The sequence below is a fragment of the Eublepharis macularius genome, chromosome 7 (genome assembly GCF_028583425.1).
Source record: "Eublepharis macularius isolate TG4126 chromosome 7, MPM_Emac_v1.0, whole genome shotgun sequence".
NCBI lineage: Eukaryota > Metazoa > Chordata > Lepidosauria > Squamata > Eublepharidae > Eublepharis > Eublepharis macularius.
The window spans coordinates 3,069,173-3,093,144 of NC_072796.1; the positions used below are offsets into that span (position 1 = coordinate 3,069,173).

At 52.4% G+C, this 23,972-nt stretch overlaps 1 protein-coding gene across 1 annotated transcript; it reads right to left on the reverse strand.

The window, feature by feature from the left end:
- Positions 1–86: 86 nt before the first annotated feature.
- RELL2 (RELT like 2) lies at positions 87–22,135 on the reverse strand. The gene is made up of 7 exons (XM_054984820.1): positions 21,892–22,135; positions 19,114–19,179; positions 18,934–19,024; positions 17,112–17,300; positions 10,589–11,141; positions 8,111–8,153; positions 87–1,281 (listed from the first exon to the last, which is right to left on the reverse strand). Exons 1-6 carry the CDS (start codon positions 22,133–22,135, stop codon positions 8,112–8,114), a joined length of 1,185 nt encoding a protein of 394 aa, XP_054840795.1. The 3' UTR covers positions 87–1,281; position 8,111.
- Positions 22,136–23,972: the final 1,837 nt, after the last annotated feature.

Consider the following 23,972-nt stretch of genomic DNA (forward strand, 5'->3'; position numbering starts at 1 on the left):
CAACAAGTATCTTCAGCAGCTTTAATGAGGTTGATTGGAGTTCGCTTACACAGTGGTTCAATATGGAAGAAGGCAAGGGAGGAGAGAAGGGAGAAGTGGCCGTGGTTGGTGGCTTCCCAGGGCCTGAATTGGAGCACAAAGTGGAGCAGGGCTGGTGAAGGGAGGGAGGCCTCGGGGAGCTTTTACTGAGCTGCTCTCCAAAGCTGGAGAGAAGCTGGTCTCTGTCCCTAGGTGTACAAGCCCCTCTGCTCAGCCATCACCAGACTTCCCAAGCAGAGGTTGCCAGAAGCAGGCCTCTCGCCTTGCTTGGGAATGTGCGCAGATCTCAAGCGGAGCACCGGAGCTCCTGAGGCTGCTCCTGACGGGTGGGGGCAGATATGGCTAGCAGACCCTTTTCTGGGGAGTGTCGGTCGTTATTGCAGTCCAGAGGAAGGGCCCTTCCGATGCTGGGAAATGCCAAACTTGTGTGTGCCTAGCGATGGCAGCTCTGCCCACTTCTTTGGGCATAACTTCCTAACTCACCCTTTTTTATCAAGTCCAGTGCCCCACTGCCAGCTCAGCACGGGCCTGGGGAGGCAATTTGGGTCCTGGCCTGGCCTTGATCCACTTAGGCTTGTCAAAACTACAGACTGGGGATGGCGGAAGCCACAACCCTCCTTCTGTAGCCACCCACGCTGGCCGACTTCTCTAAGCAGGGGCTGTGCTTCTAACACTGACTAGTTTGCTCATCCTGGCCGACATGCAGGAGAATGTGGCTATTGCTGAAATATAGCAGCACAGGGCGGCTTCCCTCCACAAAGGAACCGCACCAAACAGCGAATGACCCCGAGTCTCTCGGGACTGTCCTAAGAGGGAATTGCTGGCTGGCTGGTGGATACAAAATGGCAGCAGCGGCAAGGAGTCAGGACTGTGTCCCTGCGCCAGGAGCGGAGACCTTCCGTGCCCGGGACCATGTATAGCACCGTATATTGTGCTGATGCTGGGCAGTAGGGGGCAGCTGGGCTTTCCCGGAGTGTGGAGAATCCCATGACGTGGTCCTGCTGTTGCTGCAAAATGGGGCACCGGGATGAGGGGGGATGAGGCTCTTGCCAAGTGATTTCTTTGAAGCAACGCGTCCTTGCCCCGCGGTGGCAGCGCCAAGTACCCTGGAGCTCTCCTGGGCCAGGCCTGCTCTGCATGGCCCTCTGGGGATCCAGTGGTCTCATTCTGGGGGGGGGGGGCATGGAGGCCGCCCCTGGTGCATCACTCTGCTTGGCAGCCTGAGCCTGGAGCAGCTTCATTCTGGAAGAGAAAATGGGGGCGGGGTTGAAAGGGGGCCCGCGGGGTTGCCTACTGCAGCCACGACAGGCTTTGCCCTGCCTCAAAGGCAGCATGAGTTGGCCTTCAGGTTTCCACCCCAGTATCGATTTTGAGGGTAAAGGGAGTCCCCTGTGCAAGCACCGAGTCATTACTGACCCATGGGGGGGGGGGGACGTCGCAACATGACATTTTCTTGGCGAACTTTTGTTACGGGGTGGTTTGCCATTGCCTTCCTCAGTCATCTACTCTGGGTACTCATTTTACCGAGCTCGGAAGGATGGAAGGCCTTGAGCCGGCTACCTGAACCCGGCTCCCGCCAGGATCGAACTCAGGTTGTGAGCTGAGCTTGTGCTGCAGTACTGCAGCTTACCACTCTGCGCCGCAGTATTGCAGCCCAAGCTCTGCTCACAACCTGAGTTCAATCCTGGCAGAAGGTGGGTTCAGATAGCCAGCTCAAGGTTGACTCAGCCTTCCATCCTTCTGAGGTCGGTAAAATGAGTACCCAGGTTTCTGGGGGTAAAGTGTAGATGACTAGGGAAGGCAATGGTAAACCACCACGTAAAAAAATCTGCCAAGAAAATGTCGTGACGCGACGTCCCCCTATGGGTCAGTAATGACTCGGTGCTTGCACAGGGGACTACCTTTACCTTCATCAATTTTGACATCCTAAGGAGCTCAGATTTATTTCTGTTTCAGACCAGTTGTACATTGTCAGAGGAGGATGTTGTAAGCCCAATCTTTGGGTAGTTTCAGCTGTAACCATTAGGCATTGTTGTCGAAAGCTTATGCTACAATAAAGTTGTATCTGACAACGAGAGCTGTGGCTCTCGAAAGCTTATGCTACAATAAAATTGGTTAGTCTTAAAGGTGCTACTGGACACTCTGCTGTTTTGCTACTGCAGACTAACACGGCTAACTCCTCTGGATAATGGCACCTGTCACTCGAGCCTTTTTCTCAGAAACTCACTGGAATCCTGTTAGCGTTTCCAAGAGTGCAGCCATTTCATCCTCCTACAACAACTCTGTGAGGTAGGCTAGGCTGAGAGAGAATGAGTGACCCAAGGTCACCCAGCAACCAGCAAAGCAGGGATTTGAACCTGAGGCACCCAAATCCTGCTCTGGCAAACTAACCACTAAGAACCACTGGATCTCATGGAAGTAAAAAAATTTAGAGATCTCAAGAATTTGATCCTCTCACCGATCTCTTACATAGACAGATCCTTTAGCATTGCAGATCTCCTGTGACTTATTATTTTATTTATTTTATTCGATTTATACCCCGCCCACCGCAAAGATGGGCTCAGGGCAGCTAACAACATTAAAAGATACATTAAAATCACAAAAGCATAAAATCTTACTATATAATTGAGTAAGCATGTTTCAGACAACTCACTTTATACCCTGGTGCATCACCAGAGGGCGCTGCGGCAGAGGAAAGCCCAGGTAACTCACCATATCGCTCCAGAAAACATGCCGTGGTGGGAAGCCCAGGCAGGGAACAGGAGCAGAGCCTTAACCCGTGCCTTAACGCAGCTGGTATTAGGTGCAGAGCAGGTGACAATGCCCGATCCCCTTCAGCCAGCTGGTATTAGGAACGGAACGGGTGGCAATGCCCACCCCCTGCCTTAACCCAGCTGGTACTATAAGTGGAGCAGGTGGCAATGCCCATCCCTCACCTTAACACAGTGGATATTAGGAGCGTAACAGGTGGCAATGCCCATCCCCCCACCCTAACCCAGCTGGTATTAGGAGCAGAGGAGGTGGCAATGTCCATCCTCACGTTAACCTAGGTGGTATTAGGAGTGGAGCAAGTGGCAATGCCCTCCCCCCCTTCAGCCAGCTGGGATCAGGAGCGGAGCAGGTGGTAATGCCTGCCCCTGCCTTAACCCAGCTGGTATTAGGCGCGGAGCAGGTGGCAATGCCCACCTCCCCCCCACCCAGCTGGGATCAGGAGTGGAGCAGGTGGTTATGCCCACTCTCTGCTTTAACCCAGTTGGTGTTAGGAGCAGAGCAGGTGGCAATGCCCACCCCCTTCTCCTAGGTGGGATCAGGAGCAGAGCAGATGGCAATACCCGCCTCCTTCACCCAGCTCGAATCAGGCATTGGCAGGTGCTAATGCCTGCCCAGCACCTTCACCTGCATGGGATCAGGCACAGAGCAGGAGTCAATTCCCTTCTTCCTTTCCCTCAGCTGGGACAAGAATTGGAGCAGTTCGCAATGCCCGTCTCCTTCAACCTTCTGGAATAAGGCACGGAGCAGGCAGCAATGCCCACCCCATCTTCACCCTGTTGGAATCAGGTGCCAAGCAGGCAGCAATCTCCGCCCCCTTCAACCTGCCAGAATCAGGAGCAGAGAAGGTGGCAATGCCCACACCCCCTTCACCCAGTTGGGATCAGGAGCACAGCATGTAGCAAAGCCCACCTCCTGCCTTCACCTGTCAGGATCAGGCAAGGAGCAGGAGGTAGTGCTCACTCCTCCCCTCACCCAGCATGGAACAGGTGGCAATGTCCACCCACCCCTTCACCCAGCTGGGATCAGGAGCAGGCAACAATTCCTGCCCCCCCTTCACCCAGCCATAATCAGGCACAGAGCAGAAGGCAATGCCCCTTCTCCCATCACCTGGCTGGGATCAGGAGTGGACCAGGTGGCAATGCCTGCTCCCTTTTACCCAGCCTGTATCAGATGTGCAGCAGGTAGCAAAGCCCACCATCCGGCATGGTTGAAACTGTAACTCACTCTACGCTGGGCTACCCCTGGGCCTGATTCGGAAACTACAACTGGTCCAGAATGTGGCGGCGCGGGTCCTGACTGGTATACCTTACCAGTCACACATCACACCTGTCCTGCGCCAGCTGCACTGGCTTCCGGTTGAATTCCGAATCAGGTTCAAAGTGTTGGTTCTTACCTTTAAAGCCCTGAGCGGGTTGGGACCGGCACATCTTCGGGACCGCCTCTGCCTGTACGTTCCCCGGAGATCGCTTCGATCAGCGAATAAATATTTACTTGTGGTCCCTGGCCCTAAGGAATCCCGCCTCGCTTCAACCAGGGCCAGGGCCTTTTCAGTCCTGGCCCCAGCCTGGTGGAACGCGGGACATATTATCGTTCCACCGGGCTTGTAAGACAGAGCTGTTCCGCCAGGTGTTCGGTGATTGAAGGGGGTGGTGCCATGTCCCACCTTAGGGGTGAGGGAGGGTTCTCCCCACCACTGCACTTCGTTAATTTGTTTTATTGTTTGTATATTGGTTTTAGTTCTTGTTCTTATCGATTTTAACTGTTCACCGCCCAGAGCCCCTGGGGATGGGCGGTATATAAATTGAAATATAATAATTAATAATAATAATAATAATCCCTTCATGTTGCTGCGATCAGGTCTGTATCAGGTGGCAATGCCCACATCCCTCCTTCACCACCTGGGATCAGTGATGGAGGAGGCGGGAATGCCTGCCTGCCCACTCTCCCCTTTCTAGAGCCCGTTGTATTTTTCCCCACAACAGGCTTTGTTTCTAGTCAATAATAATTTTTTTAAAAATCATTAAAATAGTCCAGGAGCAGGCTATTTAAACAAATATTGGGAGTCCGTATACGGGCACAGCAGATGGCCAAGGGCAGCCCCAGAAGAAGTGCTGGTCTTAGATAGAAGGAGGACACCCACTGGCACTCAGCCAAAGGCCCGGCAGAACATCTCCGTTTTACAGGCTCCGCGAAACTGTAACAGGTCCCGCAGGGCCTGGATCTCCAGTGGGAGAGTGTTCCACCAGGCCGGGGCCAGGGCAGAAAAAGCCCTGGCCCTGGTTGAGGCCAGACGGATGTCCTTTGGGCCAAGGACCACCAGGAGTTGCTTGTCTGCAGAGCGCAACACCCTGCAGGGGACATAATGGAAGAGGCGGTCCCGCAGGTATGCAGGTCCCAGTCTGTGAAGGGCTTTAAACACCAAGGTTAACACCTTGAACCAGATCCGGAACTCCACTGGGAGCCAGTGCAGCTGGCACAGCACAGGATGAATGTGCGCTCGGATTGGCGTTCCGGTAAGGATGCGTGCCGCTGCATTCTGGACCATCTGTGACTTCCGGGTCAGGCCCAAGGGCAGCCCAGCATAGAGTGAGTTGCAGTAGTCTAGCCTGGAGGTGACCGTTGCATGGATTACTGTGGCCAGGTCCCGGGGTGAAAGATAGGGCGGCAGTTGCCTGGCCTGTCGAAGATGGAAAAAGGCAGAGCTGGCAACGGTCGTGACCTGGGCCTCCACTGAAAGTGTGGCACCCAAGGTCACACCCAGGCTCCTCACCGGCGGCGAAGGTTTCAATTGTACCCCATCGAGGGCTGGGAGCCGAGTCCCCAGCTCGATCGCCCCATGACCCAGACACAGAACCCCCCCCACACCTTTCACTGATGAGGAAGAAGCATTTGCCTCTCTCTCTCTCTCTCTCTCTCTCTCTCTCTCTCTCACACACACACACACACACACACACACACACACACACACTTACTTCAGTCTCCCCTGCTGCCTGCCTGCTGTCCCTCCAGTGGGCAAAAGCAAACGTTCCGCCTCCTCTGTCTTACAAATGCACTACCTAACGGGGGGGGGGGGGATGTAGTGCGAGTCAGTGAGTCACCTTTGCCCCCATCCTGCCCCCCCCCCCCCGCCGCAGATGGTTGCCTGCCAAGAGAGTACAAGCCGAGCCTCCAGAAATCTCAGATGCCTCTCCCGTCTCTTGGTTATCCTCCAATGACTTTGACTTGTCCTTGGCTGAGAGATTAACATATCTCCTACCTGCTGTTTCTTGCAGTTCTTGCTGCTTCGTGAAGGCTGCTTACAGCAATGTGCAAGGTCTCCAGCGCTCTTCCGCGACGCAGCTATTAAATAACCCCCAAACCAGACTGGACAAGGAGGCGGCCCTATTTCCCACTGCCTGGTTACATGGCTCCCTTTGTCAGCCCGATCGTGCTAGCTCAGAGGCCAGGCTAACGATCCAAGCGGTCTGTCATTTGTATTAGAGCTAAAACTGGGGAAATCTATAGGCAATTGCATTTGCCGGGGTACACAAGGGCTTGGGCGTGGTTGCTTGTGCGGTCCTCCTAAAGAGCTGCCTTGCAGCACAGGAGAGCTTTTAGACCGGGACTTGTCCTGGGATGATCTGTGGCTCAAAACGTCTTTTTCCAAGTGTTGGCACACCAGCTGTGCCCCTTCACGAGAAAGGATGACTGCCACAGTTATCCAAACAACTGGGTAGATTATTTTAATGTATTATATGCACCACTGCCTTTGAAAAGCGTTCAAAGACTTCACCAGGCTGAAAAGAATGCAGTGGGACTATAGACAGGAACTCGACACAATGAACAAATCACACCAGCGATGAACACTCGACGCTGGCTTCTAGGCTGTTTCTGGGCTCAGCGCCAAAGTGGCAAAGGCCCAAATGGTCTGGAGTCCTGGGCTGGGGGCTCCCCTCCCGCACGAACCTGCCCTGCGCGCCGAGGTAAGGGACGGAAGCTCTGCCCAACGTGGCTACCGGGAAGAGGTCCTTCTCAGACAGGGAGCCAATTTTGTGGAAGGTATCGGGCATCTTTGCTGCCTTTAGTTAGGTATCGCCTAAAGATAATTTTATTTTCTTGGGCATTTGCTGCTGTGTCGGCTTTATGGCTCTCCTATGTCACAGAGTGTGTTTGCCATTGCAGCTGTTTGGGATTTATTGTTATAATATTGTTTGTTTTTTAGAATCAATGTTGTAAGCCATCTTGGACACCATTGTGGAAAGGCGGCATACAAATATTTTAAACATACAAACTGGCTTGGTGGTTGAATTTTATTGAGAGAGGGGATAAATCCCTCATGAAACCACCCACAAGCTAGGAGGAGGCTTGGGTTGCTAAGATGGGGGGGTCAAGGAGAGGTCTCCCCTTGTCTGAACAGCCGACTGTCAGGATGGCCCCTGCCATACTTTGAGGGGTTCATGGGGCGGGGGGGGGGTGGGGGGTGCTGTGGCAGACCAGATCTGTGTCCTGCTTTGAAAGTGCCACGGAGCCTTGTATGTGTTAGTCCTGCCGGGGAAATGTTATCTGGAGGAGATGCTCTGGAATGCAGTTATCTAGGTTGCCAGGGAGACAAAGAGGATCCCTGGTCCTAGTCAAAACAACAACCTTGTTTACTTTCATTTTACTTTCTGCAGCTTATTAGATGTGAACCTAGAGCTAGTTTTGGGGGGAGTAGAGTGGGTAGTGCCTGAAGAATGCAACGCTTAACCGGGGGAGGGGACAGCCGTTCCTATCAAGAAGGTTCTTCTGTACTGAACTCTTAGGTTATCAATAAAAGCTTTAACTCATGCATCTTTGGACTCATGCAGTGAAGTTATTTGAGATCTAAGTTGGCAGTCTCTGACACTGACCCAGAATCTGGCAACCAAGGTGTTAGCATGCTAGCACCCAGACAGATTCTCTTCTTCGCTGTGTGATTAAGGATGGAATTCAGAGGAGCGGGTGACAATCAAGGTGTGTTCTTATTCTAATTCTCTGCATAACTTGGGGGAAGCCCTGGGGCTGACGCAGGCACAGACTTGGTCCCTTGGGGAGTAGGTGCAGGGCACTAGGGAGGAGTTTGTTTCCCCCTCCAAGCAACTGGGCTCAAGGAGCTCTGATGCCCAAAGCCAAAGCATCACGTGACAAGTTCTTCTGAGAGAAGAGGGAATCCCCATTTGCATGTCAGAACTGGCCCGTCAGCAGCCCTCTCCCACCACAAAGCCCAGGGTGGGTTATTTAGACACAAGATTGCCCAAACCCAGTCCCTGCTGTTGACAGGGAGAGCGAGCGTGGCACTTACGTCACACAGGTACTCCTGGGCCTGGCACCATTAAGCTCTTCTCCTGGGAAAATAGGGGTGAGAAAGAGAAGCAGAGAGAAAAAATCACAGCGGCAGCTTGCATGGAAAGGAGGCCCTGAGCAGGTAGTGCCCCCCCCCCCCACGAGAGAGAGTACCCCAGTCACTGTGCCAGGACCTCCCCCACCCCCACCTCGGGGCTGAGCTGGCTGCCAGGAAGCTGTCAGAACGATGCTTTGCTCTGCTAATTGACTGGCGCAGCGGGCGGCACAGAAGGAAAATGGGATGTGGTGCCATAGGACGGGGGGCACCAGTGCTGGAAGGGAAAATGTGTTATAGCCATCTTTGCTCTTCCTAAGCACCAGGAAGCCCCAAAAGAGACCGACAAGCAGGAGTTAATTAGTCCTCTCTGCTGCGGCTCTATGAGGTAGATAAGGGATTCGAGTGCCACAGCAGTGATTCTTGCAACTGCAAACTAGCAGAGTGGAATGGGCAAATCTGGGAACTTTAAGCTACATGTATCAGGGACAGCCCTACCATGAGGCAGAGCAAGGGCCATTCAGAAGATCTGGGGTACCACCACACAGTCACTTATTTTTTGCCTATTCCATTTCTGCCTGAGGTGTTGAAATGACATCCTGTATGTTGAAATAATGTCCTGTATAGACTACGAATCAATTTCCTATAATAATTCTGTGCCAGATACTTGTGTCTTATTTCACATGGCATACAGTTATTCTTAATTTCTTCAAGACTAAATGTATAAGTTTCCATGCGTCAGAGTTCTCTTTAGCATGAACGTGTCTGCTGGAAATACATTTAGTCTTTAAGGTGCCTCTAAATTCCTGTTTAATTTTTCAGCAAAAAATTAACATGACTACCTTTCTGGAATTTTTAATTTCTGTCATTTCAAATACAGGCTTTATCCATTTTTTTCATCCTCTCTAACTGTCCAGCAACACAAGGATTGCTGTTTCTAAGTTGGTTGTGTAGTCCTCTGATACTGGAACGGAACTAGAAGACTTGAATAACTTTTACCCCACCTTTCTACAAAGCACTTTCTCCGCCCTTCACGGATTTCCTGACTACCCCCTTTTAACATTAAGCAACTAGTTAGATATTTCTTCATTTCTGCTTGCAGCATGTCTCTTAATATCACTGGTGTCTGCAACCAGTTTTGGATCGACCCTTTCCTAGTATACTAGCAACAAAGCCCATTGTCTTTAACACTACAATGGGCTCTAGTGGGGCCTTGTAAGGGCCAGGCCACCCTGCTGCATGGGCTTGAGAGGGCTGCACCGCCAGGCAGTGTGGCCCTCCCAAGGCCCCACAGCCCTCCAGAGAAGCCTGACTCAGGGCCGTACAGCAGGCTGATTTTGGCCCATTTGGGGCTGAAATCGGGCCGCTGTGGAATGCAGCACTCCAGGGGCCAGTGTGTCAGCCCTGCAGTACTCCCGCTCTTGAAAACGGCCTCTGGAGGGCCAGGCCGCCCATGCTGGGCCTTCCTGTGGTGGCAGCCTCCTCCAGGCTGGTGCGGCAGGCCTTCCCACGGCAGCCACTCTGAGGTAGGGTTGCCAGGTCTTGACTCCCCCGGCGGGATACTGGGAGCCTGCCACCTACCTCGCTGCGCTCTGGGGTCTTTGCTGCATGCACGTGTGCTGGCTTGCACGATGACATTGCACGTGTCAAAGGGTGGCCTGGGAGCACTCCCGTGCTCGATAGGCCTGCTGCGAGGCACAGTTCAGCCAAAAACAGGCCTGCTGTGGGGCACGTTTTGACCCAAATCTGGCCATTGTGAGTGCAGGAGTGCACTGCGTCGCCCGGAGGGAATGCCCTGGGGAGCATGTCCCCCTGCTAGTCAAGTAAGTGGGGGGGGGGGTCAAGGGTGGGAGCAGAGGATTCCCCACCCCAGGCAGGGGAATGGCAGCCCTACTCTGCGCCTGGTGCAGGCATACTCACAGGTCCCTCAGAGTGTGGTTGCGCCAGGATAAAAGGTGAGCCGTCGCCAATATAGGTCGCCTTTTATATAGTAGGATGTTCGTACATTTTGTTTGTACATTTTTGATGTTAAAGAGATTTTACATCTCTGCCATTTGATAATTGAGGAGTCTCTGATGCTATCATAACCTACTATTCTTTTCTGATCTCTGCTCTGGTAGATCCTTGCATCTCTTCCTGCTTTCCATTCTTCTTTTTCATTAAACCTTACTAATTCTCAGTAGTTAACTTTGCTCCCAGAATTAATTTCCTAACAGACATATGTACATATTCCATGACTGTTTTTCTTCCTCCCCCATTTCAAGAAAACTTGTGAGATACAATCTGCGGCTCATTCAGCGGCGTCTGAACACTGCAGGGTTTTGAACAGGCTGTTTGGACTGATACTGGGCCAATACTTGTGGCATTTGTGTTTTCTGCTTTTCCCAGCTCTGGTGCAAAGAAAGAAAAACGAGGGACTCTATGGAACAAGAGAAAACCTACCTGTTGCTCTAGACTCTGTATTCTATGGACCTCATTTCCAGGTAGATCTAGGTGAGAACCTCCTTGAAGAACCTGAGTGCTTTCATTTCCTGACATGTCATTAGCTGCCCCTTGAAAACGCTCATCCTCAGAGGGATGAGCTTTCTTAGCCAGCTTCTCCACCTCGTCCAGGTCTTCTGAGACAAACAGCTCTGCAGGACACAAAAACTGTGGGTCACGTGTGTTGCTTGCGGCAGTACCTAGGAGGTCCGCCTCTTGCAGTGAGCCTGCCTGGTGGTGCTTTTTCCTCTCCAGTCCATTCTTGGGAACGTCTAAACTGGCCGTTGCATCCAAGAGACTCTCTCCTTGGGCGGGCTCATCTTTACAGGCTTCCTTTGGCTCTCCGTCCCTCAGAGCACCTGCTGGCTGATCCACGGGGACTGTTCCGTTCTGAGACCCCTCCCGAGTCTCAGGCTTCAGGTCACCAGGGCCAAGATCTTGCTGGCTGTCAGGAAGGGACTCTCCCTGTGAGCCGTGGGAAGCAGGTTTCTTCCCGATATGGGTGACATGGAATCTAGGACAAAAAAAATAAAAGCCAGAACAATCTACAGGCCGTCCTGCAAGGACAGAGGTCCGGGGCTGCCCGGTCTCCCGAGGACCAGATGCCAAGCCAGCCTAAGGGCTCAACTTCAGGCATACCCCTTGGGTTGGGTCAGCAGAGAAGGGGCAGGAGTTCCACGCCTCCTAGGCACGTGTGGCCCCAAATGAAGCCAGACAAGAGTACGAACGGAGAGGGGCCTTAAGCCTTCCTTTCCTCTTCGTTCTTCCGACCTGAAACAGCCCTGGGAAGCCGCTTGAGGAAGCTTGCGCTCATCAGATTTCACAAGCTAAGCAGGATCGACTTTGCTTAGTCATTGGATGGGAGACCTCCCAGGAAGGCCAGGGTTGCTATGCAGAGGCGGGCAACGGCAAACCACCCCCAGCAGGGGTTGCCATAAGCTGGCTATGCCTTGACAGCACTCTCTACCACCACCACAATAGGCTACACACGTTTCCACGACAGGGCAAGTAGCAGCTCCTCAGAGCTATTTCAGAGCAGGAAAACAGAGCAGGGGCAAGGTTTAAATCCCCTCCTGAGCTGAACTGGGCCCATGCACACCAGGGAAGAACGGAACACCAAGACCAGGGACCAGTAATCTGTAACAGAGGCAGTGCTGGATCAAGCCTGGAGATGCTGGGCTTATTTAATTTGAAAGGAGATAAAGGTAAAGGCAGTCCCCTGTGCATGCACCGAGTCATTACTGACACATGGGGGGATGTTGCATCATGACATTTTCTTGGCAGACTTTTTGTTACAGGGTGATTTGCCATTGTCTTCCCCAGTCACCTACACTTTACCCCCAGGAAACTGGGTATTCATTTTACCGACCTCGGAAAGATGGAAGGCTGAGTCAACCTGGAGCCGGCTACCTGAACCCAGCTTTTGCCAGGATCGGACTCAGGTTGTGAGCAGAGCTTGAGCTGCAACACTGCAGCATACCACTCTGCACCACGGGGCTCCTTCAATTTGAAAGGAAAGGAGTGAAAAATCTCCATCATCCCCTTCTAGCTGATTTTCTGTGCAGAGTGGTTGCCCTCTTTTCTCGTGAGTTTCCAAAAAACTTATCATGCTGATCACCTTTCAGTTGCTCCTCACCAAAAAGACAGAAAAATACCAAGGTGTCACTGGATTCCTGTTTCATGTTGCTTTTTGCCAAGACAGATTCATGTTATCTGTTCTCAAAAGCTTAAGAGTGTAAGCTTTCGAGAGTTAGAGCTTCAAAGCTCTGAAGAAGAGAGCTCTAACTCTTGCAAGCTGACACTCTGAAAATCTTGTGGGCCTCTAAAGTGCCACTGGACAGAAATCCTGCTGTTGTCTGCTGGAGCCTCAAAAGCCGGCAGGGAAAGAATTGGAGGGAATGGAGTGGGCACACCAGCACGGTCACGATGTCAGGGGGGAAATCTAGGACTTGGCAAAAACTTTATGGTTTAACCATAGAGATTTGGCAAATCCTAGAGCTTCACCCCCAGCATCATGATATCACCTCTGGTTTTTGCCACAAGTGACACCATCTGCCAGCATAACTCCAGGGCACCTGTTCCCACCCCTGAAATTCTGCCGGGTGCGTCGGCCCTAAGCCAGTCTCTGTCTTGTCTTCTTTAATTGAGCACTGCAGGCTAGTAAGTCCCTCCCTACAAAGAAAGAGAGCTTTAAAGGCAGGCCCATTCCTATCAATACATTTGTTCACTGAGCCATTCTCCTGGTTCCCTCTGAGGTTCTTGATTGGTCACTGGATCAGTAAGACTCCCTTGACCAGGACTGTCAATCTTTCTTCTTTCCCAGGTAGAAGGGAAGGGAATAAAAAACTGATCAGTCAGGACTCTCCCAAAGGGAGACATTTTATGGCTACCAAAGTCCCAGCGAATGAGTGGCCTCTCTCTTCAAAGCCTCCACTGTGCCCCAGTACTCAGAAGCAGGCTTTGGCCACCGGCAGACTGAATCCAGGTAGGGTTGCCAACCTCCAGGTGGGACCTGATGATCTCCTAGAATTACAACTGATCTACAGACAACAGAGAGTGGTTCCCCTAGAGAGAATAGCAGCCGCATAGGGTAGACTGTACGGCATTATATCCCGCGGAGGTCATCCCCTCCAAAGGGTGGACCCAAATCACCAGGAATTTCCCAACCTGGAGTTGGCAACCCTAAATCAAGACATTTTCTGGTAAGAATGGAAGGCAAGAAAAGAGGGTTCACACAGCTCTGCATCTCACAATGAATCTTGTCGCTGCAGCAACTTCCCTGTTAGTGTCGGCTTTCTTGAGCAGGCAATAAATAGGGCTGTGCTATGCAGTAAGGAACTGGTTGAGAGGGAAACTTTGGTAAAAGGACAGAGGCTGTAGACTATGCTATTGGGTACTGTCTGTGAATGTAGAGACAACCCTACTGGGTATTACTCGCATTGTTTAATAATGTCAAATGACTTAAATTTTTGTTTCAGCAATATATCATCTCTGTTTTCCTGTATTTGAATGTTATGCTTCTTTTCAAATTTCTGCCATGTATTATTTAGTGACTGTCCCAACTGCTGATTGCATGGACTTAAATGAATGGGGATAAGATATTGTCCTGCATCATATTCACTGGTTCTGAGATGTTTTAAGGGCAAGGATGATATCAGCTTCCTAAAGAAAACCAAATTTGTTTCCGTCTGCAGTCTCAGATGCACTTGCTTGAGAGAGCACCCTACAGAATACAAAGGACTTCCTTGTTTAACTTGTGAAAAATGTTAACTCCTGAAGGCAAAAGTGTCGGGGCTCCTGGAAGTCTTTTTTACCAGCGAGCCTTCCTCTGGTGGTAAGAAAATGCCACAGACTCCAGTATGGGGCCCACAAGGCCTTCTTGCTCTGCACTGTTTTACAACACAGAAAATGAGTTTATTGAGCTACAGGCTTTGGTGAATTTTGGTTCAGGTCTCATGCAGAATTCAGACCCTTTTTGTCATGTAAATCTTACTCTGCTGATTAGTATATTGAGTAGTGGGTTTCAGGCAAGCAGAGGATACGGAGGGAAGGGTTGCCAACCTCCAAGTGTTCTCCAGGGAAGGGCTGAAGTTCTCCCAGAATTGTAGCTGATCTTCAGCCTACAGAGCTCAGCTCCCCAGGAGAAAATGGCAGCTTTGGAGGGTGGACTCTATAGCATTATACCCCACTGAGGTCCCTGCCCTCCCCAAACCCCACCCTCCTGAGGCTCCGCTCCCAAATCTCCAGGAATTTCCCAACTCAGACTTGGCAACCATAGGCATGTGGCAGGATTTCTTTCCCACACTTGTTATTTCTCCTGTCGTTGCAAGACAAGACATGGTGCAGAGGCCTCGTTAAGGAGGCTCACTGTGAGTACCGTTGCAAGGGAGCCAGATGGGGACAAAACCCAGAATTCATAGGAGATTGGGAGACTCCTTGCCCATCAGCTGAGCTCAGCATTAGAGACCCTCCTCTTGGGACCCGCCCCCCCCCCCGGGAATGGAAATAAGTGAGCACGAAAGATGTGGCCTTTTCAGCTGTGGCCCCACGATATACAACTCCTTCCCCATAGATTTCGTCTGACTGCTCTCCTTCAGGAGCCAGAACAAGATTTTTAAAAATAAGCAAGATGTTTTAAAGGCTTTGTTGATCTGTTGATGGACATGTGTCTTTTTTTCTCTCTCATCACTCTCTGCCCTTTTCTGCCTAGCCCTCCTGATTTGTTAATAAAATGCTTGTTTTTGAAAGAAATTATATGATTTGCTGATACTGAATTTCTCACATCGCTCTGAGCAATTGGCATTTAATGTGCTCTTTTTCTTATACTCTTCCCTCCGTATTGAACCTCTTTAAAATTCTGACTGTCTGTCTGTAATCTGGCTGTTGGCAGCTGTCTTTAAAGCTCCATTAATCAGTATGGGATACAAATGTTTAAAATAAACATAAATAAAAAAGCGCACTTCATGCTTTAATTAGCTTTAGTTTGTTTTAACGCTTGAACTAGTTTTTATCTCAGTGTAATGGGTTTCATAAGGTTAAGCTGAACACCAGATCTACGTTTCTTTCCGATACATCGAATAGCCTTGGAATTCGCACTGGCTGCCTGCTTCCTCCTCTGAGTCTGCTACACCGCATGTCATAAATGTTTCCCACTGTCCTTTGCAACACTTTGCCCTGCCCACCAGGCATGCACAGTGACGCGCGCACAGCACCCCATGCAAGTGCAGGCAGTGCTCAGTACACTGGTGAAAACCCAAGAAACCGGAGCACCCATTTCTTCCTGAAGTGGACTTAGAAGGGAGTAGTAACTCTGCTTAGGCCTGCACCGCAGTTTGCCCAGGGTGGGCGGATTTTACTGGGAAGACAGGATACTTCCCAATGCTGATTGGCTAGTCTAGGCAAGCACCAAGGCCTGGCTGGCTGGTGTTTCCTGGAGCACTGTTCACTGCTAAGGGATTTTTCTGAGGATCCCTCTCCTAAAATCCTATGCGAGCATTGTTGAAGCCAGGGCTTTTTTCAGCAGGAACGCAGTGGAACGGAGTTCCGGCACCTGTTGAAAATGGTCACATGGCCGGTGGCCCCACCCCCTGATCTCCAGACAGAGGGGAGTTTAGATCGCCCTCCGCGCCACTGGCGCGGAGGGCGATCTAAACTCCCCTCTGTCTGGAGATCAGGGGGGCGGGGCCACCGGCCATGTGACCATTTTTGCTGAGGGCGATTTAAACTTTAAAAAACTCCCCCCTTGTTCCAGCTGACCCAAAGTGACGTCATTGCGTGGTCCCGGGAACGTCTGCACACTTTGCGCATGTGGTACCAGGGGCACCACTTCCCGCCAGGAGTTGCCCCCTATGCTGGCAACCCACTGAGTTCCACTACCCCTTTTCCCAGAAAAAAAGCCCTGACTGAAGCTAACCACACACACAAGAAGCACATTTGCCTCGGTAGGCAGATTCTTTCTCTTTAACTGTAGAGACTGAACTACAGGTCAGCTCAATCTTGCAGCGAGGTGAGAAAGTTCCTTTCAAACTGTAAACATTTTTCATTGTTTTCGTTCCATAACTAAGATTTTAACCTTGAATGTGTTACTTCCCAGAAGCATTTCAAACCCATAACAAAAGTATGACTTCAGCATTGAGGTGCTTAATATTACAGTAAGATCTGTCTGTCCTGTCGATCAGGCTTTGGGTGCCCTGTATCCTGGGAAATGTAATTCTGAAGGGATGGTGATATTAACCCTCTTGATCTTTTATTCGGTAAACAAAGGTCCTCTGATGTAAGATGTAACTGGTCTTTATGCATATATTCTAGAGCGCCAGTTTGGTGCAGTGGTTAAGAGCATGGGACTCTAATCTGGAGAACTGGGCTTGATTCCCCACTCCTCCGCTTGAAGCCAGCTGGGTGACCTTGGGTCAGTCACAGCTCTCTCAGAGCTCTCTCAGCCCCACCCACCCCACAGGGTGCTTTGTTGTGGGGATAATAACAACATACTTTGTAAACTGCTCTGAGTGGGCATTAAGTTGTCCTGAAGGGTGATATATAAATCAAATGTTGTTGTTGTTATTAGAAAGGATATGCATCTGAGTTTTATTGGTAAGTAAAGCTCTTATCTCTATGGATCACTGTTTAGTGTCTTAATGCTGTGTGAAGTTACTGGATGAAGGGGGGGCGGGGTTGAATTGGAACGCGGAATACGCAGAAATAAATCTCCTTTCATTCATTTGCTTCTTTTTTAAAAAAAATGGGGCTCAAGCAAGTTAGCATGTGATTATGTCGCTCTGTCAAGTTATGATATTCTACTTCAGTCTTAAGTTTGTTTTCAGCTGGCAAATTTCTCTCAAGAGGCAGCTTGCAAACTACCCTCCCCGCTCATGGATGTGGCAGTCAGAGTACCGGGCGAGTGCTGGAAACGGCAAACCCAAGATTCCATTTCCATTTCTTTTCTGATCGTGGCAAAACATCCTGCCGAATCCCTCCCAAGAAATACCTGCCAACAGAGAAGACCGTGGTCTCTCCAGGGTGCATCTTGCTCTTGCCCTCCTTGGACCGGCCCTGACGATGCAGCGGGTGTCTCTTCTTCTGGCTGCAGTGCATGCACGGGGCTTGCGTCGAGCCCAGGTGCACCGTGTGGTGATGGGGCACACCGCCATCTTGGCTGTTGCGATGGGGACAGAGGCTGTTGCAGGAAATGGGGAAAGAAGCCAGTCACTGCCCTCTTCCTAAAAGCTGCTGCCTGCATTGCCGCAGGCTGCTAGGTCTAAGCAACTCCTCACAAGCAACCTTCTAGGTGGCCGTTCATCAATTCAGTTCCTCGGAAGATCCGAAGCATCAGCAAAGGAGGGCAGAGTGGGGGGCAGACCCATAGCACTCAGGCTACCTGGAAGTTCCCCTGTGCAAGCCCAACAGAAAAGGGGAATTGTGAAAGAATACAGTTCAGTCCCAGAATTCATGACGGGGAGGGTCTAAACTGAGCATCGGAACTTCTTGGTTCATCCCCATCAGCCGACATTATCCTGAATTACAACAGATGGAAATGACTAATGGCTTCTGGGGAGCCCCAAGGATCACCCCCCTCCCATCTCTCATGCTGTTTAAAATCTACATTCAACAGTTGCAAGAGATTGTCCAGAGATGGAACTTCCAAAGTCCCCAGTAGGTGGATGACAGAAAAATCTGATCTGACTTTTTGATCAGGAGGCAGTGTAAATGCTGAGCCAGCGCTTGGGGTCAGAGCGGGACTGGATGGGGATGGAATGGAGAGGCTGAATCAAGACAGAGAAGACTGCTGGTGGGGGGCCTGATCCGTAACTGAGGGCCAAACTACACGTGACGAATGACACAGGTTGGACACTTGTCAGCTTCCCTCAAGTTTTGATGGGAAATGTAGGCAGCTTGGTGGAACGTTGGACAAGTGACAGTTGAAAAGTCCATTGGACGGCAGTCGGAGAGCCAAGCTGCAAGACCAGGATGCCTACATTTCCCATCAAAACTTGAGGGAAGCTGACAAGTGTCCAACCTGTGTCATTCGTCGCTTGTAGCTTGGCCCTCAGTGCTCTTCACCTGTGGAGTCTGTCTTGCTGCTGGGAGGGTCTCTGGGATATCCAGGGGGAGGTGATGACCTGGAGTGCCTTTTCCCGACTGAGGCTGATTTGCCAGTTGGAGGATCTGGCCACAGCCACGCATGCCCTGGTAACCTCCAGACGGAAACAGCTGTATTGCTGAGGATGGGGCTGCCTTTGCAACGTGGCAAACTTCACCTGGGGCAGCCAGATTCTTAACAGGTGGCCTGCAGGGCCAACATAACTTTGATCTGGGTTCTGGGTCCAATTCAATGTGGTACTTTTGATGGTTAAAGCGCTTGGTAGACAGTCTTGGCCAGGCATCTCAAGGGCCATCTCATCTGCCTGCCCAGACCCCTTAAGCACACAGAGGGTCTTGGGAGAGGGAGTGGCAGGCATCAGGGATGCAGCAGGGGGCACTGGAGAAGGAGTCCTCTCGGAGGTGGCACCAAAGTTATGGATCTTCCCCCGGGGACATTTGTCAACCCTCCTCCTCCTCGGTGGGACTTATAAGTAAAGCCTGTGCTACTTGGAGAGGGGGGCATGTGGATCAGCACCCCAGGGCCTTTGCCCTCTGCCCTTTTCGTAGCTTCTTTGTGATAGCTGACTTCCAGCTCCATCATCAAGCATGCGGTCCAGAGGACACGTGATGATGGAGTTCCAAGACTGGCTCTCCAGGTCACCCCGAGAAGCCCCCAAGACTGGGGAACTGGCTCCTCAAGTGCCGCCGCACCTTGGCTTGCTCCTCACCTGGGCATGGGGATGGGCACCGGCATGGGTACGGGCACTGGCAGCTCAGCCTCGCCTTCCCGCAGCATCTCCTTTAGGACCGCCACATTTGCTGCCAAGGGGAAGAAAGCCAAAAGGCGTATCAAAGCAATGCCCTCAGGCACTGGAGATGCTCAGCAACTAAAGGCCGGGGAAGCCCACCTTCATTCTGAATGATGCACTTCACTATCTTCTCCACCGTGTCCTCGTTCAGCTCCTCGTCCTCATCTGAAATAAGAACATGGTGCAGTGAGGAAAGCAGCTCCTTGAACGGCAGCCCCCCCCCCACTAGAACACCCAAAGGAAAGCCGATTGCCTCCTCCTGCAAAAGAAGGGTGGCTGGGCAGCTTGTTCTCTCCAGCCCCTCAAAAGGCACGGTAAATATCAGGGTTTTCCAGGGCTGGGTCTCAGCATGCCACCAAGCAGCCCCTTGGAGAGACGTAACCATGAGCTGTCGATCCCGCGCCCTCCTTCCCATCGGGAATTTCCTGCCTGGGCAGGTCGGGAGGACTCTTCCACCTTTATCCTCCGTCTGTCCCAGGAACAGCCATGCTCCAAACATCCCTCACGGTCAGTCCCCACCCCCCCCTGAAGTTAAGAGCTTTAAAATTGGCTATTTTTACAGGTGACATAAATGCCCCCTCGATTTCAAGCCTTTAAGATTACAATGACACAAACCACTTCCTCTCCCCTCATAATTGTTGATTACGTCAGTTATTGAGGCATGAAAAGAAACTGGCATAAAATCTATTATTTTAAATAAAGCTGCGGATTCCCCCACCTACCCCCCCCCCGAAGCAAGTCCATAGCTACGTAAGTGTACGGGAGCAATACCCCACTCCTAGAAGTATAGCTTTCTCTCTCTCTCTGAATTCCCAGCTTTCGTTTTTAAAAAGTCTTTAGCCTTTTTCATTGTAAAGATGCAAAGGAAAATGTGCAGTCAATTTTTGTCTGGTTACCTGGAAAGGAATGAGGAAGGCAAAGCTGCAAGAATGCTGGAGCTGAGCCAGTTAACCCTATCCTGACCAACTGCATTCCTGTCTGCTCTCCCTTGCCATCACCTCTCCCTTGCCTCTTTCTTCTTTCTTGCTCATTTCTTTCCTCTATAACCTCTGTAGTGAAAAGTAAGGACGCTGGGCGAAAAATCAGAGTGAGATCTGTACTGTTTTGGAGCTGACTCACCTGTGTGAAATGAGAAAATTGCCTCAGGAATAGGTGGGGCCTGGGGGGGGGGGGAGGCAGAAAAATGAAAGCCCATTTTCACTCAACCTGGTATCTGCTAATTGCTATAACTTGCCTGTGTGGACAAATGTATGCCCTTGACTTTCCAAGTTCCTGTCCGCGGCAATCCCAAAACCGGAGCTTAAGGCTAACGGTTTGACGAGGGGTACTGCTTGGGTAGGCCTAGCCTCCATGAAGTGCCATGGGGCTCTGTTCCATGGGGAGGCGCTGGGGCTCAGTTGTAGCGCATCTCTTTGGCATGCCGAAGGTCCCAGACTCAGTCCTTGGCATCTCCGGCTAAAAGGATCAGGTGCGAAAGAGATACCCCGGAGAGCCACTGCTGCTCTGAGTAGACTCTTCTGACCTCGATGGCCTGATTCAGTATAAAGCAGCTTCTTGTGTGTTCATGTGAGTCGAGGCAAACATGCTCTGGCTGCACGGGAACTGATTTGGCCTTTGCTCGTGTCACTGGTGTTGTGTTGTTTGAAAGGTTAAGCTCTTGGGGAAGGAACCTATTCTTTCCAGCTTAGGCAAGTCTATCAGACATCAGAGATGATAGTGTTATATGAATGTATGGCTAAAGGTATACATAAATTGTATACATAAATAGAAATTGGTCTTGGAGCTGTGCCCAGAGGAAGCGGTGCGTGTGAAGGTTGCTGAGCTGGAGAAGGGAGGGAAGATGGTGTGGAGTGACGGAGGAAGAAAGCACAGGAGACGGAGGAGGTGGAAAGGGGGCCAAGGAAGGTGCACGGGGAGAGAGCGAGCTGGAAGACGAAACAAACTGAAGGTGGCAGGAAAAGATGGTGGCAGGCAGAGAGGGAGATGCCCGCCTGAGCCAGGGTCAACCATGAGAGGACACTTGGCTTCCCGTCACCCGCTTCTAGTTCATGGGGGTACCACTCTGCTGTGGGAGGGGGGGGGTCCCAGCCAGGGCTGGAAGGTAGACGACCACAGACCTGAACTCTATTTCAGCTCTGCTTGGTGGGGATAACACGACGGCTGCGAGGCTGCAATCTGTCCAGGGCTGCTTGGCAGAGATTTGGTTCCTTGTCTCCCACGCACCAACCTCAGCCAACATTTGCAGTCCCAAAAGGGAGAGTGACCGTCCTTCCCCTTACGCGGAGGTCCCATCCGCTTCTCCAAATTCCCTCAACCCCAATAAAAGCAAAGGCAAGAATATCAGAGCAGGTATTTTAATACCCAGCACCTGCTCCAAAATATGCGATAAAAGCAAATTAAATATTTTGAACACGCTCTGCTCTGCCACTCTTAAGGCTAAATAATGTAAAACGTTTCTAGTATAAAATGAGCACATTATTCGCAGTTGGCCGGCAGAGTTAAGCATTAAAAGTGAATTAAGAAACTTTGCGAAACCCAGGGAGCGGTCCTCAACTGGTCTACTCAGGAATAAGTACCATTTTATTCCGTGAGGCTGACTCTCGGGAAAGTGTTCTCAGGATTCCACCGAACTTCTGCCTGCAGCTCTCCGCTCTGGAAGTTCTGCTTAAGCCCCAGGCAAAGGCCGGGCAGAGAGGCGCCCTTGGCTCTCAAGCGCCCAGAGCTGCCCAGGGCGGCAATGGGGGGAAGGAGCCCCGCCAAGAGCGGCCCGGGGTTCCTGCCCCCGGGGCGGGGGGGGGAGCGGAGGGGCCGCCCGGCCGCCGGTTCTCCTCTGCGGGGGGGGGGGGGGCCCAGGCGCGCCCCGCGCCCGGCACTCACCGTCGCCGTCGTGCAGCTGCGCCCGCGCCTCCGGGTCTTCCGCGGCGGCCGCCTCGTCGCGGAAGGTGCGGCAGCGGTAGCCGCGCGTCTTGAGCACGCGGCAGAGGAGGAAGCCGCCCAGGCCCATGGCGAAGAAGACCAGCACCAGCAGGAAGGGCATCGGCAGGCCGGGCGGCCCGCCCGCCGCCCCCGGCGCCCCCGACGCCGCCGCCTCCTCCTCCGGCGCGCCCGCCGCCTCCGACATCCGCACCTGCAGCGACGCGACGGGACGGGCTCAGCCCCAGGCCCGGCCAGAAGGGCCCGCCCGCCTCGCCCGGGTGGAGGACGCCCAAGGACGACGACGCCCGCCCGGCCCGGCCTCGCCTCTGCGCCGCCGCCGCCCCGCCAGCGCCTGCCCGCCCGAGTGGCCCGCCGCAGCGCAGCCCGGGCGCGCCGCCGCCGCTGCCGCCTCCTCGCCGCCGCCTGCCCGCCCGCCTCCTAGCAACGCGGCACCGCTGCGCCCGGGAGCGCTGCAGCATCCTTCGCCCGCGAAGCGCCCTTGGGCCACCCCGGGCCGCCTGCAGGGGCTCCTCCGCGGCGGGGAGGGAGGGGAGCCGCGCCGGCCGCCTCGCCCTCAGCCAGAGGTCGCCCTCAGCAGGGCTCGGGGAACGGGCCGGGCGCCAGGCCAGCGTCAGCGCCAGTTCTCCCTCGGCTGCAGCCGCCGCGGCCGGCCCGCCGACTGCAGGCGGCAGGACTGCCCGCAAGCCTGCTCCTCGAAAGCTAGCTTGTCAGGGAAAGAACTGTGAGGGGGGGGGGCGGGATTGACCTCTGTGGGAGGAAGGGTCCGTTCTTACCCTGAGGCTGTTCCCGAAATGAGGGTGTAGAGAAAGACAAGCACAATATACATCCCACTCCCACCCCCACCCCCCTTGCAGTATACTCTGATGGCAGGTAAAAAAGGTGCAAGCACCGAGTCCTTACTGGCCCATGGGGGGACGTGGCATCACGACATTTTCTTGGCAGGCTTTTGCTATGGGGTGCTTTGCCATTGCCTGCCCTGGTCATACCCTGATGGTACAATAGCCCTTTAGAAAAGCTACCGCTCCTGTGCATATTATTGGCTGAGATGCCGTGATGTCACAGAGGGACTGGAAAGACTTGCACTAAGCCCTGGAGAGCTAACATTCTCAGGTCAATAGCTGACTTTTGTTTATAAGTCCATTAAGAAGTGCCTGTAAATGACAGTGTGTGTGTTGCAGGGGGGGGGGAATCAATGGGTTGTGTCGTTCTGGGGCCTTTTAATGAAAAGGGTCACACAAACAATGGAGGTTTCCTATTGCAATGACCTCCAACGGCTGCGGTCCAGGAGCTTTGGCTCTAGAAAGCGGAGACCCAGGGAATCAACTTGGGCTGGAAGGTGCTACTGGACCTGGATCTTGCAAGTTTTTGAAACAGCTGGAAGTTCCGCTAAAGAGCTGAACTGGGGCACATGTGGAGCAGCCAGGGTGCTGAAGTTTGGTATTATTCTGCTCGTCGTTGGGGGGGGGGGCTGCGAGCACTAATTTGACAGCAGATGGGGAAAGGGGGGAGCTTGGCTCCCTCCTCCCAGACCTGCCTGCCTGCAGTCTCTTTCCCTCCCCTTCTCGACTTGCAGGATTGGAAGCGAGTTGGGAGGGGCGAATCTACTGATCTACAGACCCCCCCTCCTTCCCAGCGCTGCTCTTTGCAAAAAACAAGAACAGGAATAATAATGGGGGAGGACAGATCCAGGACAGGATTTCCCCCTCTCCTTTGGGCCTTTCCCCCAGGGTGTCTGCTGAACTGGAGCAGCCGCGGAGTGGCCCTGCCTGTTTTTAAATGATGGTTTATCGTGTAGGGCAGGACCGCTCCATACAATGAACGGAGGGCAGTGATTATGGTAATGACGGAGTGGGATGCTCTTAAGTGAACCAACCCCCACCTATAGAATCTCAATGTTTGCAAAGACAAGCGCCCTCTTGAGCAAACATTGTTACACAAGTGTGAAAGAGCCTGTCCCCTAGGCAATAATGGCACAGGCTGGTGGGAACTAAACACAGGCTCTCTCCATTCTTTCGTGATTT

Coding starts and splice junctions, on each gene's coding strand:
- RELL2 (XM_054984820.1), bottom strand. CDS start 22,135: ATGTCGGAGGCGGCGGGCGCGCCGGAGGAGGAGGCGGCGGCGTCGGGG. Junction 19,025..19,113: donor GTGCATCATTCAGAATGAAG/GTGGGCTTCCCC, acceptor TCCCCTTGGCAG/CAAATGTGGCGGTCCTAAAG. Junction 17,301..18,933: donor GTGCCCATCCCCATGCCCAG/GTGAGGAGCAAG, acceptor TTCCTGCAACAG/CCTCTGTCCCCATCGCAACA.